Raw genomic sequence first — 21,301 nt, forward strand, 5'->3', positions numbered from 1 at the left:
AAGCTACAAAACATTTACTAATGTGTTAGTTTGACATTAAGTAACTAGGGGAGGCAAATTAAATTTTAGGCATGAAATTCACATAGGTCAAGAATCTGGGATTATAAGACTTACTCAGGAATCATATGTGAAGAAGGTGCTAAAGAATTTCTTCATGGTACAAAGTAAGGCTGTTAAAACACCTTTGGCTATGCCTTTCAAGTTGTAAAAAAAAAGATTCATATCAATTAGATGAAGACCCTAAACATATAGTGAATGTGCCATATGCTAATACAACAGCGAGCTTAATGTACTTGATTGTATGAACTCGGTCTGAGATTGGATTGGTATAAGTGTTGTTAGTAGGTTTCTTAGCAACCCTAGGAATAACATTGGGATGTTGTTAAATGGATCATGGGATATCTGCACAATAAATCCGGGTCATGTTTTTGGGAGATATGATAGACAAGATTAGGTGGTACAAGGTTTTTTATTCTAATTTTGCAAAAGATTTGAATAAAGGTAGTTTAATAACTCGTTATGTGTTTAAAGTGCTTGGTGGGTCTGTAAGCTGGAAAGCATCTTTGGAGCATGTTGTTGCTCTTTCTACAACATAAGCAAAATTTATTGCCTTAACTGAGGAAGTTAAAGAGGCCTTATAGCTAAAGTTTTTTATGTCTGAGCTTGGAGTTGTTGTAAATGCTGCTATTATTAGTTATGACAATCTGGGTGTGATAGAAGGGTAAATAATTGTGTTTTAACATGTAATTTGCCCTGGTGATTGGAATGGAAATTGTTGAACTAATAACATGTATAAGTAGATGGTTTTAAATGTTTATTATCACAAAACATGGTTACTTTGAGTTTGATTTGATCCGCAGGTACCCAGAGCTTAACGGGAGGCTTTTGAGAAGCATTATGAAGGATTGGAAGCTTACACGCAAGACGTGAGTTGAAAAACGCGAAAAATATAAGGAAACCAGTCATGGGTGTAAACTTGCGTTGTGGGTGCCGGGGGGGGGGGGATTGCAACCTTGCGCCAGGCATCAGATAGACTTGCGAAAATTCGGGTTTTCACTGTATTTAAAGATATCTTCAACCCCAATCGTTTTTGGCCTCCCAAGGACGAATTTGCAAGTTCCTAACGTCAATTTTCATCACCTCTTTCATTCAATCAAGATCTACAACAACCAACAAGATCAAATCATGATGATGAGAGGCCAAAATCTTTTGCGACCACCTCCGGGTAGATGGTTCATGTATGTGAAACTCAAATCTTGTATATTTAGTTTTTTTGGATTGTTTTTCATTGTTTGAAGAATTCTTGTGGTTTATTTTGTTTAAAAGAATTGTTTGTGTTGCAATTATTCATCTTTACCATTCGTAATCGGTTTTCTTGCATCGTGAGTCGTTTGGTTATTGGGTGGGTTTTTGGCACTTACGATTTGGTTATTTAATTGCATGAGTTATTATTAAAAACTCATCATTAATTATCGTTCGAATTAAACCATGAACAAGACTTTTTGGTATCTATTTAATTAAACATGTTTAGGTAAATCATTGGAGTGAAAATCCGGAAGGGGTTACTTTTTCTTTAAGTTTGATAACTATCTTAATCATAATCAATCACAACCTTCAAAACTCAACTAAAGCATTAGTTTTTCTTAGTTTTAAGCTAATCTAGGTTTCTACAATCAACACTAACTACGAATTCCCTTTGGAGACGACCCTAGTCACCCTTGCTAGTAAAGGTACTTAGGATCGAATTTTAAACTTGCTTTTTACTGATCTTTCGACATCGATCAAGATGCTATTCAGTTGTCAAAACATCAAGTTTTTCATGAAAGATCACATATCACTACTAGAAAACAACCACGTTTGCGACAACCAAACTTGTCGCAAATATGTGGGAAACTGGTGTTAGCAACAACCAAATTTGTTCTATTTTTTGTTAAATGACAAAAGCTTAGAAATAAAAAATTATAAATTGTGGGAAATTTGTCGGAAACAATGTTAACGTTGTGACAAAATTGCGTAAATATAGGTCTTGTGAGAATTTTGACGTAAACTTGTTGGAAATTATAGGGTTGTTTTTTGTTTTACTTTTCGTTGGGAATTTGTCGTAAATATTGAGTTGTGAGAAATTTGTCAGAAACTTTTCTAGCAAAAAAAGTTGTGTTCTAGTAGTGTATTAATGTTAAGCTGGATGTGATTAGTTAGTTCTAAGGAAATCACAGTTGAGTATGTGGATACAAAAGAGAATGTAGCTGATATTTTTACCTGGGTCTAAGTTTGTGTACTGTTTGCAGAAGTTGCACATTGCTTAAATTTGGATTTGGATGTTTTTGGTTTCTACTTTTGACTTACACACTAGATGGAGATTGTGAAATATAGTGTGAAAAGTCAAAGTTTTATCTTTAAATGGCAAGTTAGTCAAATTATGAGGGTGCTTGTTTGTAACTTGAGGTGTTGATTGTGTTAGTTCTGAGAATAGTTTGTTAATGGTCGTTAAGGATTTGGGAATTAGTTTTAATAAGCTGGGTCTATCTGATTGTAGTTTAATTCATTCATTCTGTTTTCAATTTTCTTGTAATGGTCATGACTATTCATCAATAAGAAGCTTGAAGCATTTGTTCATGATTCTATTTTCTTTGTTCCTTTTATTAATTGATTTCTTCTGGTGCGCAATTATATTCACAGGCATAAGTCAATTACTTTATCAACTTCAGTGTCACAATCTATATTAAAGCACGATCAATAAGGACACTCAGATTTCGGCCTAACTCTGTATAATAATTGATTTTGGCTAAATTAGTTGTAGATGTCGACTTATAACATAATGCCAACTTTTCTATTATTGGCCTTAGCATATAATATCATCTTGATTTTCTTAATCCCAAAAGCGTTTTCTATAATTCACAGAATCTATGTAAAATGCATGCTTCATTTCATTTCAAAGTATAATTAAGATCTCAAAATAGAATAAGTTACAGCTATGTGAAAACAAGTGTTACTGATCAATGTTATTTTAGGGAAAATAGTTTTTCAATGTGCGTTCGTTTAAACCCAATTACTAGTGGATATGAACGACCGAAATTATAAAAAAACATGCATCATATTAAATCTCATTGTTAGAATCTTGACACCTTTAACTTTCTGGTAATTATTAATATATAAGACGACATGATGATTAGTTTTATCACATGTATATGGCACAAATTTAATAATAAAGGTAGGTAGTGGATGGTTCATGACCATATATGTTAATATAAATACGACACTAGCTACACTATGATCATCATCACCACACTTTGATCATATCCCTAGGATCATAATCAAAATGTTTAAACGTTTAGTTCTCTTTGTATCATTACTTTTAATCACTTCCGATGTTGTTCATGGATCCTTATCGCTCATCAAATCATCATGTACCGCCACCTTGTATCCACACCTTTGCTACTCCACCCTATCATCCACCATCCCACCTACCACCACTGCAACTAAAAAAGATTTGATCCAACTCACCATCAACAAAACAAAGGACACCATCCAATCCAGTCTTAACACCATAAACCACCTCGCGACCAACGCCAATCTCACCAACCGGGCCAAAGCCGCTCTCCATGACTGCTTAGAGCTAGGAGCTGAAACCCTACGACGAATCGACATGGTGATCCAAGACCTCAAGACGTATCCAACAACGAAACCTCTTCGCCCCAGACATGCAGATGATCTTAAAACGTTCATGAGTACCGCCATCACCAACAAAGAAACCTGCTTGGATGGCTTATCTCACGATGCACCATCTAAGCTGCTGCGCAAATCAATATTTAAAGGTCAAGACCGTGGAGGAAAGATGTGTAGCAATGTACTAGCTATGATTAAGAACATGACAGAATCCGATATGGCATCAGATGTCAAAATTAAAATGGTTAAGGGGGAGGAGATCATGTGGCCAGAGTGGTTGTCTGCGGGAGACAGGAGGTTGTTGCAGTCGGGGACGGAAACACCAAATGTATATGTGGCAGCTGACGGTAGTGGAGACTATACGACAGTGGCGGCGGCTGTAGCAGCAGCACCATCCAAAAGCGCAACCAGGTACGTGATAAAAATAAAGGCGGGTGTTTACAGGGAGAATGTCAATATTCCAAGCGGCAAAACAAACTTGATGTTTATCGGGGACGGAAGAAGTAACACAATTATTACGGCAAGCGAGAGCGTTGCCGGCGGTAACACCACCTTCAACTCTGCAACCGTAGGTTAGTATCCAATACTAAAGCTCAAACTTTGTAGTTTTAAGTATTTCTACAAAAGTGTAGATCTATGATTAGGATTAGAAGATGATGTCTGAATTAAAAAAAAGGAAATAAACATTAAAAGGTTGAAGTTAAATTTTTTTTTAAGCAAAAAGAAAAAGGAAATCCTCTTAGAACCAATTTCATTGAAAAATGCCACCCAAATTTACATCTTTTATTTTTAATTTGACACATTTCTGTCTCATATTTTCTGTAAAAAAGGGAGTAAAAAATTGTATTTAGGTCACACCGAATTCGTTGACTTACTTGCCCTGATTACGAGAAAACCAAAACGATTTCAAGGTATGGTATATCTGTGTTTCAAATAAAAATGAATCACATGCATGTGAGGTTTTGTCTTTCAACAGGTTTGTTTTTTCTTTTCTTTCTTTCTTTTTTTTTTTTTTTTATATCAAGATATAGATTAGCTAGCATATCATGAATCATGATGCTTTATCATAAAAAAACGAAAAAAATATAATAATCTGGACTAATAAATTAATGTATTAGATAGATCAAAGAGCGAATCGATATATTATATTACACCTTGCGATCTATATGCATGATTTTATCTTAGTTTAACATTAGATAGATCAAAGAACGAATCGATATATAATATTGCACCTTGCAATCTATATGCATGATTTATCTTTGTTTAAAATACTATTGTTCCTCTGAAATAACTATGAATGTATATGTTTGAAAGCAATATATATTAACATGAAGAAGACTACGACTATACAAGTAAGATTGTTCAACTAATTGATTTCGAATACTCGAATCAAATTATTCGAATTTTGAAATTTTAAACTTGGATTTGAATTCGATTACCGAATTTGAATCGGATTCGAATTCAATTCGTAATTCATTTAGTAAACTCGAATCAGATTCAACCAAATCAAATTTTCAGTTTTTCGAATCCGACTTGAACACATAAAATCTTAGGGGTGTGCATGGTTCGATTCAGTTTTACGGCAAAACCGAGTTTAACTTAATCAAATTCGAATATTCAAAAGCCGATATCGAGTCTTGTAATTGATTTGAATTTCGAGTTTTTGAGTTCGATTCAGATATTGAACACCCATATTTACAAGTGATAACAAAAGATAATAGCTAATATATTTATAAAATAAAATGGTACTTAACTTGATCCACATACTACATTATTCATCTATTATTTGCCGTACGGGTATAATGATATTTTTTTATGACACATGTTTTAATTTAATATGAGAAAAAGTTAGAAATGACCCTTTCCCTTTTCTTTAGACAGGAATTATCACTAACCAGTGGGCCAAATCAGCTAGTTTTTATTTTGTATTTTAAATGAAATCACTTTCACCTAAAAATCACCCACTTTTGAATATTTCGCTTTTCCAACTTGAAATCACTTTCACCTAAAATAATAATATAACAAAATGATATAAAACCACTAAAATCACTTTCTCACCAAAAAAAAGATAACAATATAATAAAATATAAAACCACTTTACCCTTATAATTGCACCAAAGTTTTGAAACTGTCGGTATACCAGTTATGGTTTTAAAACCGGTGGCTTCGACCGATTTTTTAGGTTTACTCAAAACCTACCAATTCATTTGTGCGCGGTTATTTTTCCTGTAATCGAACCGACAACATCTACGGATTAAGTTGTTTGGACTAGCTAGTACCCTTTTTTACTTGTTAAAATGTAACAAACATATACATGTGATGTAGCATCAAACTATTTGTGTTGCAGTTTAAATGGTTATGTTTGATATATGTGGCAGCCGCGGTGGGTGATGGATTCTTGGCCCGAGATATTACGTTTCAAAATGCCGCAGGGCCGTCTGGGGAACAAGCTGTTGCACTACGTGTTGGATCTGATTTATCAGCATTCTATAGATGCGGTATCCTAGCCTATCAAGACACCCTTTACGTCCACTCCAATCGCCAGTTTTACTACAGCTGCATGGTGGTGGGCACAGTTGATTTCATTTTTGGCAATGCAGCAGTTGTCCTACAAGACTGCGATATCCAAGCCCGTCTCCCCGGTCCCAAGCAAAAGAATATGCTCACAGCTCAAGGACGAACAGACCCTAACCAAAACACGGGCATTGTTATCCAGAAATGTAGAATTGCTGCAACCTCTGACCTCCAACCTGTTCAAGGGAGTTATCCAACGTATCTGGGAAGGCCATGGAAGTTGTATTCGAGAACAGTGGTGATGCAGTCATCCATTACTGATGTGATCAACCCTGCAGGATGGTACCCGTGGGATGGGGACTTCGCGCTTGACACGCTGTATTACCGAGAGTACAAAAACACCGGGGTTGGGGCTGATACGTCTAAAAGGGTCACATGGCCAGGGTGGGGTGTGTTTACAAGTGATGCAGAAGCCCAGAGTTTTACTCCTGGAAGCTTCATTGACGGAGGTAGTTGGTTGCAGTCTACTGGTTTCCCTTACTCGCTTGGCTTGTAATGCTTGCTACTTATGCGTATTGATGGCGTTCCTGTAATACTTTTAGTTCCTAATAAAAGCCATTGGGCTTAATTTGTGCAGCAGGATGTATTGTATCATCACCATCATTTCATAAATATTATTACAAGCTAGTATGATGCACGTAAGTGATGGCGTATGTCTATTTAATCACCTATTATTATTATATATAACCCACCACAAATATTTATACAAAGATTCCGTTGATTTTAGTAGTTTAACAACTGGTATCTATCTATCTATCAAAGAGATATACAAAAGTTGCAATCTAACTTATATTTGATGTTGGTAACACAACACTAGAAAAATCTAGCTGAAAAGTTATATAACCCAACTAAGAGACCTTCACAGTACTCCTGACCAAAAGTGTCAACATTTGAAGGCACGCTGACAGTTGTCCAGAACAAAATGAAGCCAACTCTTATGATCACTGGAAAGTAATCAAATTGATCACTGCTAATATTTAACTGTGATGAAAAGAGACACAACTGGCAACATCTTGGAGAAGAATTCATCATAGACACATTTAGCATAAACGATGGCCCCAACCCAACACATTTGGCAGGTGGCATTGCATTGGGGGTGCAATCATTCAAGTTTTTATAGTTGAGTAATTAAAAACAAACTTGTTGGTTTAATTCGACATCTCTTCAAACAAACAACCATTCAATTTAAACCATTTGCAACCTTCATAAAAGTGACACACTTTACAATCAATCACATCCGTACACAAACCACAGACTCCTCGTGGATCGACCCTGTACTACCACTAACTCATAGTTAAGGGTAATTCGGGCTGATAAATATTTTTGACCGGAGCGCGACACTCCGATCAAAAGCGTTGTTGTTTAATTGCTTCTTTAGAAATTATGAAATTGTACGGAAAAGAAAATTGATCATTTGAGAGTTGTTTAAGGATCTAGGTTAACGGATTAATTAAGGAAGTTGTAAACAATTGTGAGGAGAAGTGATTCCTCTGGTTTTAGATTCAAAGTAGATTCAGAAACTTAGTTTTAAGTTAGGAAATCACATGGACATAATTAACAAGTTAAATTATTAGGTGTAATAACGAGGACAATTTACTTGGATTGAACAATGAAAGGTTTATCGCTTAATTATCAATTATAATGTACCAAATGAAACTAACCCCAGTTCAATGACTCCCAATTACTAGAACTCTCGAGAAATGAGGGCTTAAAAACAAGCTTTCGAATAAAAGATAATATTTTGAAATCAAACAAAATGAACATTAAGCAACAAGCATTGAATGGTTAGATTACATATTCCAAATACAAGAAAAACCCAGGTTTAACTGTCTACTTACGAGAATCCTCCACCCGGAGGAAACCACCAAAAGATTGGTCGGTCATGACGTGGATTGGATCTTCAAAGTTGATGTTGCAGGATGGAAAGATGATTGGTATAATTGGAATCTTCAGCAGTCTTGATGTTGGCCCCCAAAAGTCGCCTCTACATCCCCGGGGACGGATTAGAATTAACGATATCCTGGAAAACCTATTTTTTTCCTTTTATACCCTCAATTCCAAAGTCGAGCCATAAGATATGGTGGGGGTTAGGGGGGCCTACGCCCCATTCAAACATCATAGCCTACATCATTCCCGTAGGTTACTGCCCCTCCAGCTTATGGTCTAATTTGGTCTTACAATGCGTGGCCACTGCCTTACAACCAAGTCCTTTTTCCATCTTCTTGTTTCTTTGTTCTTTCAAGCCTCTCCATATCCCGTTTCTTTATTAAAGCATCCTAAAAGAACGTTCGACCTACAAAGTTGACAATGAGGTTGCCGGCGACCACGACCGTGACCTCTGGAACACTCCGAGCCATGGTTAAAGCGGCCACCACAACCACATGTGGGAGTCGACGGGCGACCCATTTGGGCTGAGAAATCAACCGATGGTGTGGAGGGTCCATGGATATCCCGAACAAACAACTCATCTCCTTTGGCTCTGGCGAGAAGATTCGCAAAGTTAGGCGGTGGGGAAATTGACCAAATAGATGTAAAGAAACTTTTAAACGACAGACCAATGCCACAAAGGAACCAGTGCACTTGGTCATTTAGGTTGAAAGGGTGGTCAACGACACCCACCTGATCACATGGAAGTTTGAACGAGCAGCCATACTCATCCACGATCTTATCCTCTTTCAAAGATAGCCGAATTTGGTCACCCAAGTTATGAACTCGCTCAATCGAAGCATTATAGAAAGTTGCTTCTAGTGCCAACCAGATTTGTCGAGCGGTACTGAGGGCGACGACGATGGAAACGACCTTTTCGGATAATGAGGCTTGGAGATTTATAATTGCTTGTTGATCATCAGCACGCCATGCAAGAAAGAGAGGGTTGTCAAGAGGTTCTCATCTTTGGTGACAAATGATTTGGGTGCAACGTTAGAGCCATTAACATGTGGGAGTAATTCTTGGCAAGTTTATCCACCCGAGTATCACCAAGAAATGAATAGCACAAACACCCAAAAGTAAGAAGAATAGAATAATCCGATCGAGAACCGAACAATGTCTCAAACGGAGAGGAGTAGTGAAGAATTGGTGAAGGTAACCGTTTAACGAGAGAAGCTACAATGGCATAAGCACCATACCAAAATTTCTTTGGTAAATGCGCATGAAACAAAAGAGCACGAGCAATCTCAGAAGGATGGTTGTTTTTCCGCTCAACAACCGTATTTTGTTATTTTGTTAGGGTGTGTATGGACATGAAATACGATAAGCGATTCCCGATTCAAACTGATATCAAGCCATCGGTCCATGAATAAGCTCGGGAGCACCATCACAATAAAGGTGTTTAATGGTGCATAAGTATAGATTATTAACAAGCGGTTCAAAATGATGGAATGAATCAACCTCCTAAGAGTGATGTGTCAATAGATAAATCCATGTAAATCTACTAAAATCATCAATAAACGTAGTAAAGTATCTGAAACCATCACGAGACATAAGAGAGGGGATGCACCCCAAATATCACAATGAATCACATATAAAGGTACTATTGAATAAGAAACAACAATCAAATGGTAATCGTGTTAGATTTCGAGATACCACAAACAGTACAATGTGAATACATGGATTTATTCGTAAAATGTAAAAACGAAAATCTAGTGATCACAACATCAGAAAGACGTCTAAGCAGAGTGTGCCATGTCTTTCAAGGAACAACGGCAACAACAATCACTGAATACAGCTGGCGTGGACGACCATGCGTGTGGTGGAGGTGTTATCCATCGAGTGTCTGAATACTCAATCCAAAATGTTAAAACATAATAAACATAGGATGCTCAATAACAAGCTGAGTAATAGAAAGTAAGAGTTTGGCAATATTAAGAACTACAAGAACGTGTTTAGGTTAAATAGTTTGGCAAGATAAATGAAGATAGGCATAGCCAACACCAGTAATGGTGAGAGACGTACCATAATAACTACAGCGATAACCATTCCTACCCCTATTGTCAGACCTCCATCTTCCACCACCACCACCACATTGACGGGATTGATTTGCTGGTGAAAAACGGTGATAATAAGTTGCTGCTTTATGCCCGATTTTATCACATATTTGACAAACAACAGAAGTATTCAATGAATTTGCAGAGTGTGTGGTGTTGCCATGGCAACAATTGTAACAGAGGTGGAGTAGATGTGTTGCTTTAAACAAACCTCACGAGTTAAGAATTTTTCTTTCAATTGGAAATATGTAGGTTTGACATCTTGATTCTCAATAAACCTTCGAAAATATGGATGCAATCCATTCAGAATTTGTAACACTAAACAACCATATGTTATATGTTGATCACCACCAATTGGTTACAACAAATATCACAAAATTCAGTAATAGTTTTGTTTTCTTGTTTTAGAGATGTTGGATAAAGGTTTTTGCTGGCAAAAGCTTGTTGGTGAAACAATTCTTCAATAGGTTGCCAAAGTTGAGAGAAAGATGGGGTACCTCTGAATTAAATATTATATTAGCGATGATGAAGGCAGAGACATAAGTTTTCATAATTTAATCGGTTGTGATTCTAGTTCAGGGGCCTAAAGTTTTCATAATTTAGGAAATTCGTATCATCCATTCCAGGTTATTAGTGATATTAGGAAATATGTTGTTTGAATTTGAATGATTGTTGATGACTGAGTAGTCGGTGAAGAAAACTTATCAGAAACAGTTCACCGGAAAAGTAGATAAATGAATCAGAAAGTAGGATCAGGATGACTGAAAGATGATTAGAAGAGGGCAGTGGAGAGAAGCGAAGAAGATTGATCAGAAAATGGAAAGAAAAGATAGCCGATATAGATATGGCTAACAGATTGCGTGCCGGAAAGTTAGGAGCTATGCGTCTCGGATACCATAAACAAGTAAGTATCAGCTGGCTGTATTTTCATTTCATTTTCTGTTAACTGAAGAAAACATACAATACACTCATCTATATATATGCCTAACAACCTACTAACTCCCATGCCAACTAATAATATCCTCTTTACATTCATATCATATATACACACTAATAACTGATAACTTGCTATCCATAGCATGTTACATTTTCAACTTTATCAAAGACACCAACTTATCAGCAACCTTTATTACTCATCTAACACTTTGTTCCCATGCGTCTTAAAATACCATGCATTTTTTCTTACCAAGAGTAATTTTTTTGGTAACTAGTCATCGGTTCTTAACAATTTTAAACGTAACATAGTTGGGATCTTACAAATTCCTAACACGTCTAGTGATGTACTAGTGAGAATTCGTGTACCTTGTTTGAGCTTGAAAAAACGTGTCCTTAGACCTTAACGAAATTGGGTATTGGTCTCACTAAAGGTCTAAATCTAATGCTAATGGGCTAATAACTAATCTAAACCATAAGAATAGTTTTGTAAATAGACCTATGTTGGTGTTTGTATGGGTATATATACCCTATTAAATTAAAAATTTTTACATATGCATGTTGGGTTTTTTTTTTTTAAATAATGTGTCCTTCGAAATATCGGGCCCTCCAGGGCCGAGTGAAAATTGAAAAGACTTTAACACTGTGTTCCAGAGTTTACTAACGGGAGGAAAGGAAAGGAAACAAAAAGAAAGTAAAAATATTTTGTGTTCCAGAGTTTCATTTAAGGAAGGAAAAGAAAGGAGAATAAAACATGTCGTGTTCCCGAGTTTCATTTAAGGAAGGAAAAGAAAGGAAATGACAGGAAAACTAGGCTAAATTCTTTAATTTTTCTTTCCTTCCGATTTGGGAGGAAGCGGAGGGAAAGTCATCTTTTTTTTTTTCCTTTCTCGTCCTTTCCTTTCTCACTTTTACTTTCTTTTCTTATCTCTCGTTAAGTTAACTCGGGAACAGAGCGTAAGAGAACAAGCTTGTATATGAATTTAGCAACTGAAAATCCAAGGTAGAATGGACATGGATAATCTATTGGTAATTTGCCGATGGAGTCTTTGATATCAATAAAAAAGTGCACGTACGTAATTAAGGAGGTTTTCCATCTTAAAAGCGTGATTAATTAAAAAAGAAATTGTCATGTTACCGGGTGATTATGAACAGTACGTTTAACTTCCTATCCCAAACTACTGCCTGCATTTTACCCGACATTTCAAATAAAACACCACTCTTTTCTCAACAACTATGAGCCGTGAATTGATTTATTCATCACATGTCATATATATATATCCACAATTATATAAAACTTACTTACTGCATGTCCAACCCCAGCAACAAAAACATAACAACAATAATAATGCCACTTTTATTATTATTATTAATTCTTTTTGCTTCTTCACTGTTACTACCTTCCTCCCAGCTTAATCATGCCAACAATATTATCACTTCCTCATGCAGCACCACCTTATATCCGGACATATGCTACAACACCCTCTCAGATATCACCCACACCCACATCGCAACTAAAAAAGATGTCATCCAACTCACCCTCAACAAAACAAAGGCCACCATTGAAGCCACCATCACCCACCTTACAACCACAACCACAACCACCCCCAAACATGCCAAAATGGCTCTTCTTGACTGCTTAGATATGGAAGTTGCAAATCTAGAGCAACTCCACACCCTCATTCAATACCTCAAAGACTACCCAACCAAGAAACCTCTTCCCCAATATGCCGATGACCTCAATACGCTAATGAGCACCATCATCACTAACAAGGAAACCTGCTTAGACGCCCTCTCCCAACATGATCATTCTGAATGCAGTAAGCGGTCCCACGAGTTTATAACTATCCAAGACCAGGAGCTTGGGGGAAAGATGTGTAGCAACGTGTTGGCTATGATTAAGAGCATGACTGACACAGATATTGCTGCCAACAACCAAGAGTTTAATAAACCAGTTGGCCAGGCGAAGAAGGGGATTATGTGGCCCGAGTGGTTATCCGCGAGAGACAGAAAACTGTTCAAGTTTGTGGGAATGAGGCCTAACGTAATTGTGGCAAAGAACGGGAAGGGAAACTTCACGACAGTGCAGGCTGCGGTGGATGCTGCCCCCAACAAAAGCACTAGGAGATTTGTCATAAAGATAACGGCAGGGACGTACAAGGAGTATGTTAATGTTCCAAGAAGCAAACATAACATAATGTTTGTTGGGGAGGGAAGAGATCAAACCATTATAACCGGGAACAAGAACGTCGCAGCCTGCGATGGCACCACTACCACCACCTCCGCAACCGTAGGTTAGCGCTCATCTGCTCTGCTTGCATCAAACAAGTGTTCATTTTAGCATAGAGTTTAATTTGAGGAATGAAAAATAATTAAATTTTCTGTCACATGTCTAAATGTATGGAAAAATCATGAAAATAGGCGTCTTGGGCGAGGGATTCTTGGCACGAGATATCACATTTCAAAATACGGCAGGGGCGTCAGGCCATCAAGCAGTGGCACTACGTGTTGGATCCGATCTATCCGCATTCTATAAATGTGGCTTTGAAGGCTATCAAGACACCCTTTACGTCCACTCTAACCGTCAGTTCTACATCAAGTGCTTCATAACAGGCACAATCGATTTCATATTCGGCAATGCAGCAGCCGTTTTCCAGTCCTGCGACATCATGATCCGCAAGCCTAATCCGCGCCAAAGTAACATGGTGACAGCACAAGGGCGGACGGACAAAAACCAAGCCACGGGCATTCACTAGTACAGATTTGATCAAAAGATGCGGTTAAATTGGCTATGAAATGCGGTTTTAGACCCGCATCTTATAGCAAGGCATCTTTTGGCTATATGCTAAGAGATGCGGTTCCAAGAGATACGGTTTTAGAACCGCATCTTTTGAAAGAACCGCATCTTTTGAAATATTAACAAAAAACTACTTTTCCATAATATTCTCTAGAAATGCGGTTCTAGAACCGCATCTTTTGATATATTAACAAAAAACTATTCCTAATATACTCAAGAGATGGGGTTCTAAAACCGCATCTGTTGGCGTTTAGAGTAAATAATATATATATATATATATATATATATATAAATTCCCATGATTAACAAATTGTCTAAAATTTAAAATAAAATATATAAAAAACAAAATTAATTAGAATGAATATAATACAACCTAAGAATATAAAATACAAAGTTTTCAAAGTAACACACTATTACAAAAGTTTTCCTCTAACACAACAATACATATAACTCTAAATATGAAAGTGATATACAATAACTTCCTGAACCGACCGATGTCTTCATACTTTTAACCCAAACCAACATCTTCAATCCATGCTTGCAACCGGAATTGTAGAGAAGAAAAGTTCTTTAAACTAACTCAAACAGTGCCCTATGAAAATCAAATTTCAACTGTATAGCAGCACGAACTACATTGCAAAAACATGTCATTAAGAGACTAGACTGATACACGGGCGCGGTCTGTGTTACACATGGTTAATATTATCGTATCTCACTGATGGCTTTTGACAATTATCTGCTTTTCATGTGCAAAAACAATCTCGCTAGCTCCTGTGATTACCAAATGAAGACATTAAATAACAATTATGTATATGGAAATATATATTATATACGTTAGGAACAGTAAGAAAAGGCTTTAAAACTAGAAAGATCATTGTGTATCAATACATATCTTTATACTAAAAGCAATTTTTTTTGTTATCCCGTTAAATATAAATGAACATTAAATGGTGGAATTTGAGCTAACCTTGAGATACCTTTACGGAGTTCATGTCCGGACCCCAAACACCTCCTTAATCCAACGCTCCATCAAGTCTAGGACCATAGATTCAATTTCCTCATCCGAAGTCTTCTCTTGTGTATTCCATTTTTGAAAAACAAAAAAAACAAAATATCTAAATGTATAAAATAAATTAAAAGGATGATATACCCTTGAAGAAGGACGAATAGGAGAGTGCCTTGGACTTACAGACAATTGTTCTCCAAAAGGGATACCACCATGGTTGCAAAAGTCGTTAGGCGCTCCCTAGTCGGATTCGGGAGTACTCGGGAAGTACTCGGCTTAGGCGGAGATTACTCGGGGAGTAATTGGCCTGGGAGACCAGTACTCGTGCCTCGGCAGCCTACCTTGTAGCGAGTACTCGGGGAATACTCGGAGCCTAGGCGGGACTTTTACAACCATGGATACCACCCTAGATGCATATTGCAAGGACTATGACCAAAAGGATATTTCCAGAATTCCTATCATGAACAATAACATAATCACAGTTAACACTTCAAATATATGTGTAATAGAAATAGTTTCATTGGACTTCAGAACATATGCATAGATACAACTGTGAGAAGTACTAGTAGAGCACATAGCTATGAGAAAGCCCTCCATATATTGTTTTAGTCTAATTAGTTTTGTTGCTTTGAAACCCAATATTTTTCCACAAAACAATTGATCTAACAAGCCATGAAGATAAGCACTTAAAAAGAAAGTCAAGATAAAAAAAATCTCAACCAAAAAAGATAAAATAAGTTCAACAGGTAATTATAAAAACAAAATTTTAACATCAACTTTCAAACAAAGATGTTAGAAGTCAATTGGCTACAACATAAATATCTTAAACATGTTAGCAAAATCGAAATATAATCAAATTAAACTTACCCAGCTCTATGTGGCATTTCATCAAATAGATTGTGTGCAAACTGCAAAGCACCAAATAAAAATACGAATTTAATTTAAGAGTACAATGAACAATAACAATCAAAATCCCTTATCAAGCTCAAGCGTCAAATACATTAAATCAAATGTGATTTAACGGAGTTGAAATGCAATGGGAAGGCTGAATTGAAAGTTACATGTGGTGGTGCGAACGTAGTGCAGTGGACAACAAGAGATATAGAGAGAATCCTTCGTCGCTGTAACGGTGAGCAACTGTGATCAAATCATCTTTAAGAATCATCCACAACTCAATCTCTCTGTTTATCGCAGTTGGATTTGGGGGCAGGGGAACCGATTTATGGCTGAGATGTAGGGGAGAAAGGGGAATTAATGAATGGGCGGTTAACTTTTAAAAGTGGGAAATTTTGAGTGGGAATTCAATTTGAGGGAAAAGAGATATAGGAGGGAAACTTAAATTGTATTGAAAATTAACAAAACGTAGATTATTATTTCTTTTAAATCATATAAATAAACTGAATTCAGCCAAAGGATATTAAAGTAAACTAAAAATGTTATAAATTATATCTAAAATAAAGAAGTGTGATCCGTGAGGGTTGCAAACGAGGCGAGCACGAGTTCGAGCTCGTTTAACTAATGAAAACTTGAGCTCGAGCTCATTTCGAGCTTTGTTTCTAATGCTCAAACCCGGTTTATTGGTAGTTTTTCAAGTTCGAGCTCGGGTCAGACTTAACTTGTTTACACTTATTATTTACATATAATTTAATTATTTTTTTATTTTTTATAACTAGTATTTATGATTATTTAAATATAAATTATATATATATATATATATATATATATAGAGAGAGAGAGAGAGAGAAAGTATAATGTACAAAACGCCTTAACGTACATTAACGTACGCGACAACATATATAACTTGCGTGATTTTTTTTGATCAACTTTAACGTGCGTGATTTGTATCCCATGCGTGATTATAGGGCTCCCATGCGTGATTTTGTACCCCCAATGCGTGATTATCACACAACCAACTGATCCATGCGTTATTAAGCCCTGATCTGATGGTTATGCATGTCGCATACGTGAAGTACGATAAGGCGTTTTGTATGTTAACCCCTCTATATATATATATATATATATATATATATAAGGTTAACATACATTACGGCTTAACGTACATCACGTACGACAGGTAATTACACACGTTCATTTTAAAATCATGCACGTTGTATCTCAAAAATCCAAAATCACGCATGTTGAAACACAATAATCACGCATATTGAAAGCATTAATCACGCATGTTATAGAACAAATCACGCACGTTGTTGTACGTGAAGTACGTTAAGCCGTAATGTACAATATACTTTTTCTATATATATATATATATATATCAATTAAAATTTATAAAAAATGGGTTCGTTTAGGCTCGTGAGCTGGCTCGAGCTCGACAGCCAACATTTGGGCTCGTTTATTAAACGAGCTTGTTTTTAGGCTCGGGATACAGGCTGATAACAAAACGTAGAACTAGGAAAATAAAAACATTAAGTACTTTGTAGTCGCACATGTGTGGAGTGTGTGTATGTGCGCACGCATGAGTTAGTGAGTCAGAGAGATATAGAGTAAAAAATAAATATACAACGAGAACAAAATATTGCATGTTGATAACGAGTAGCAATTGCCCGTTCACGATCGGAGTCGATGGTGCGACATTTCACGTTAGAGGTTTTGGAGGGTTAAGGCTAGACTGTTCACATTGGAGATTTTGGAGGCGTTGGAGATTATGTATTGATAGGGTAGGTTTTGGCGGGTGGGGTATTTGGGCGGGTCAGGTTGGATTTTGAGTGAGTAGTTGCCTTTTGGGTGGTTCTTGGGTGCGATTAGGCAGTCAACAATGGACAAAAGAAAACATCATTATACGGCAAATTCATAATGGACAATAATAGATCATATACGCCTTAACGGACCATATTGGGCCTTAATGGATCACAGTGGACAATAATATATCATGTATGTCTTAACAAATCATATTAGGCCTTACAGGATCACAATGGACGATGATAGATCACATGTGTCCTAACGGATCATATTGGGCCTTAATGGATAACAAAAGATGATAATAAATCTTGTACGTCTTAATGGACCATATTGGGCCTTAATGGATCACACTGAACAATAATATATTATATACGTCTTAACAGAGCATATTAGGCCTTAGAAGATCACAATGGACAATAATAGATCATATGTGTCCTAACGGATCATATTGGGCCTTAATAGATTACAAAAGACATTAGTAAATCGTGTACGTCTTAACGAACCATATTTGCCTTAATGGTTTACAGTGTACAATAGTAGATCATATATATCTTAACAGATTACATTAGGCCTTGATGAATCACAGTGGTCAAAAATATCGTATATGTGTAGTATATTATAGTATCATGCCGTATAGTCTCATATGGTTAATCTTTTTAGATTTTTTAAAAAAACTTTTTAAAACTATAAATATCGTATAAAGAAGTTTGTAAAAATAGTAGTTCTACACATAAAAATTCTATACGACGCATATATCACTATACGCGTTGTATTGTAGCATTATTTAATGTAAGTAAAAAACCATATACGACGCATTTAATGTTATGCGCGTTTTATAAAGATGTCAAACAATTTTTGGGGTTGTATAATTACCATCGCACGTTACGAATATAAAAAAGACATGAATAATAAATATGTAATATGCTCATGGCTTTAGGCTATGGGGTATGGTAGGCGTGGGTTTGGGGGCATGAGTTGACATGTGGAAAACAAACTCAAACCCACGCCCATGGGGTATGGTGGGGCTTGGGTTGGGGGCATGAGATTGGTTTAGCCATTGAGAGCCCGCCATGTCATCTTGCTAGTCCGCCCCACGCCCGGCTTCAAACCCAAGCCCCAAGGGCCACGCCCAAACCCACGCCCCAACCCAAGCCCCCGGGGTGGTGGCTTGGGCGTTTTCAGCCAACCCACGCCCCAACCCAAACCCCATACCCTATAGACTTATAGCCTAGTGGCATCTTTGGGGTGGGTTAAAGCTTTGGGACCAATAGGTCCTGGGTTCGATTCCTTCAAGAGGGGATTTCTCATATTTATTGGATTTCCTTCTGAATTGGTGTATAAGTATTATGGCTCGTGGAGATGGATATGGTCGAGTGATTCTGCTGGTGACACGATGCTAGTCCAATGGTACGTTAGTGATCCAACTTTGCCATTTAAAAAAATATATATCTAATACACCTTGGTATCAAATGATGAGTGAATTCAGTGATAAAAAATAAATCTATACTATATAATAAAAGAAACCTGTTTTGGACACTTGTCATTCTCTTATTTAATTGATTAAAATTATTAATAATACTAATAATAATAATAATAATATTTAATCTAATCTAATACAAATAATAATATTTAATCTAATCTAATACAAATTCTTATTATTAATTCAATAACCTATTGTTAAACTAAAACTTCAATAGAATCTTAAATCCTAGCTAAACAAGTTTCGAAATTCATAATAATATTAATATGTTAGACTAAATATATTATTGATATATATATATATAATATTATTGATATATATAACTAAAATTATTATCAATAATATTAATAATAGGTTTAGAATCAAATACAAAGATTCAAAAAATAAGAAGTCGTACAAAGGGTATCAAATAGACTCTGATTGACCTCATTCGACTGACATTAGAGTCGTCTTATCGAACTCTACGACATTAATTAATATGTACGAGTTGATGGGTTACATTTACATTAACTCATTTATGTCAATATGGTATGTAAATGTCTCTGTCTTTGTTTTGCATTTACAGAAAATATCTATACTATATAGTTTAAATTGTTCAACCCGTGTAACACACGGGGACTAACCTAGTTATAATCTATTGTGAAAAATAATTTTTTTAATCTATGTTTTTTAGGCGTTTATAATTTAATTGCTCAAACAAAATAATGAGAAAATAGAAAAAGGGATTATGGGCGTTTGGATATGTTTTTAAGCTAGTATATTTAATTGGAAAAGTTAAAAAACAAAAATCAAAAAATCGATTTTCAGCGGTTTTGTGAGTGAACCGCCCAAAACCTATATTCCCAGGCCGCCCAAAATCAACCTTTTTCTAAAGGAAAAGATGATAGATCAAATTTTGAAATCTATTGTTTCAGGTATTATTAAACGAAGAAGATAATAATTAAAATTTGAAATTAATATCAAGAGAGGCTGTTGTTGATTTTTCATACATGCAAAAGATACGGTTACACTAGAACCGCATCTTTTGTGCGATGCTTTTTTTCAAACTAAATGCATGAATTAATCGGATGAATCAAAAGATGTAAAAGATGCGGTTTCATTCGACCCGCATCTTTTGGGCGATACTTTTTTCCAAATGAATACATGGCTTTATCATATGAATCAAAAGATGCGGTTGCAACCTACCAACCGCATCTTTTGAAAATCCTGTGGCATCTTTTGCCTATTTATGTACTAGTGATTGTGATTCACAAATGCAACATCCGAGCAACTAATGAGCTAAAGGCGGTTCAAAAGGATTTTCCAACGTATCTGGGAAGGCCTTGGAAGGAGTTTTCAAGAACGGTGGTGATGGATTCGATAATCAGTGACGTGATAAGGAAGGAAGGATGGTACCCATGGGATGGGGATTTTGCGTTGGACACGCTGTATTATCGAGAGTACCAAAACTCAGGGCCCGGGTCGAACACGTCGAAGAGGGTTAGGTGGAAAGGGTGGGGTGTGATCAAGGATAAAAATGAGGCAAGACAATTTACTGTGGCAAGATTCATTAATGGCTGGGGTTGGTTGCCACACACGGACTTCCCTTTTTGGCCTGGATTATGAATCAAAGCTCCATGTAGTATATAGGGAGGGCCAAGTGTATAGATACATAATAAATTTGATAATAAAGAAAAGATCTAGTAATTTTCCATCTTAACTATTTCTATTTGAAGGAAAATTGGTGGTTAGTTTTTAGATTTTTATTTTATTTTAGAGTAAATTACTTTTTGAGCTCCTGTGTTTTAGTGGTTTTAACCACTTGAATCGAAAATCAAAAAGTTTAACGCCCTGAGTCCCTAGCCATTTATTTTATAACGTTTTGAGTCCAATTTTGTTTATTTTATAACGATTTGAGTCCAAAAAATTGGATTCAAAAGGTTAAAATTTGAACTCAAAATGACTCAAATGGTTAAAGAAAATGCTTATAGGGACTTAGGTCGTTAAACTTTTTACTTTTGGACTCAAAAAGTAATTTACCCTTTATTTTATTTTAATGTGGTTAAAAAATCATAGGATTGCCGAGCGTTTAAAAATTATCTATAAACGCTTGTGATTTTCTAAACCACCCACAAAACAAAATGCCTTGGTTTTCTTCAACATATCTTAGCATGCAACAAACACTC

The 21,301-nt window shown here is 36.2% G+C and overlaps 2 protein-coding genes and 1 long non-coding RNA gene across 5 annotated transcripts; 2 read left to right on the forward strand and 1 right to left on the reverse strand.

The window, feature by feature from the left end:
- The first annotated feature begins 3,242 nt into the window (after positions 1-3,242).
- LOC110935442 (pectinesterase) lies at positions 3,243-6,882 on the forward strand. The gene is made up of 2 exons (XM_022177824.2): positions 3,243-4,238; positions 6,045-6,882. The coding sequence occupies exons 1-2, from the start codon at positions 3,320-3,322 to the stop codon at positions 6,734-6,736; spliced, it is 1,611 nt and encodes a 536-aa protein (XP_022033516.1). The 5' UTR covers positions 3,243-3,319; the 3' UTR covers positions 6,737-6,882.
- A 5,541-nt stretch (positions 6,883-12,423) lies between these two features.
- LOC110935443 (pectinesterase) lies at positions 12,424-20,746 on the forward strand. Its single transcript, XM_035989645.1, has 3 exons — positions 12,424-13,450; positions 13,578-13,901; positions 20,374-20,746. Exons 1-3 carry the CDS (start codon positions 12,466-12,468, stop codon positions 20,739-20,741), a joined length of 1,677 nt encoding a protein of 558 aa, XP_035845538.1. The 5' UTR covers positions 12,424-12,465; the 3' UTR covers positions 20,742-20,746.
- LOC110935444 lies at positions 14,288-16,257 on the reverse strand. Of its 3 annotated transcripts, none has more exons than XR_002589104.2 (5): positions 16,021-16,257; positions 15,827-15,867; positions 15,143-15,414; positions 14,921-15,022; positions 14,288-14,724 (listed from the first exon to the last, which is right to left on the reverse strand). It is a non-coding gene; the product is annotated as an uncharacterized LOC110935444 (long non-coding RNA). The 3 variants fall into 3 exon arrangements; XR_002589102.2 differs by having other exon boundaries at positions 14,921-15,027; positions 16,021-16,256; XR_002589101.2 differs by having other exon boundaries at positions 14,921-15,414; positions 16,021-16,256.
- Positions 20,747-21,301: the final 555 nt, after the last annotated feature.

The sequence above is a fragment of the Helianthus annuus genome, chromosome 4, assembly GCF_002127325.2.
Source record: "Helianthus annuus cultivar XRQ/B chromosome 4, HanXRQr2.0-SUNRISE, whole genome shotgun sequence".
NCBI lineage: Eukaryota > Viridiplantae > Streptophyta > Magnoliopsida > Asterales > Asteraceae > Helianthus > Helianthus annuus.

Excerpts from the sequence above, each read along its gene's own strand:
- LOC110935443 (XM_035989645.1), top strand. The coding sequence starts at position 12,466 with ATGTCCAACCCCAGCAACAAAAACATAACAACAATAATAATGCCACTT. Across the intron at positions 13,451-13,577 it reads CACCACCTCCGCAACCGTAG|GCGTCTTGGGCGAGGGATTC; the intron begins GTTAGCGCTCAT and ends TCATGAAAATAG. Across the intron at positions 13,902-20,373 it reads GGACAAAAACCAAGCCACGG|TGATTGTGATTCACAAATGC; the intron begins GCATTCACTAGT and ends TTTATGTACTAG.
- LOC110935442 (XM_022177824.2), top strand. The coding sequence starts at position 3,320 with ATGTTTAAACGTTTAGTTCTCTTTGTATCATTACTTTTAATCACTTCC. Across the intron at positions 4,239-6,044 it reads CTTCAACTCTGCAACCGTAG|CCGCGGTGGGTGATGGATTC; the intron begins GTTAGTATCCAA and ends TATATGTGGCAG.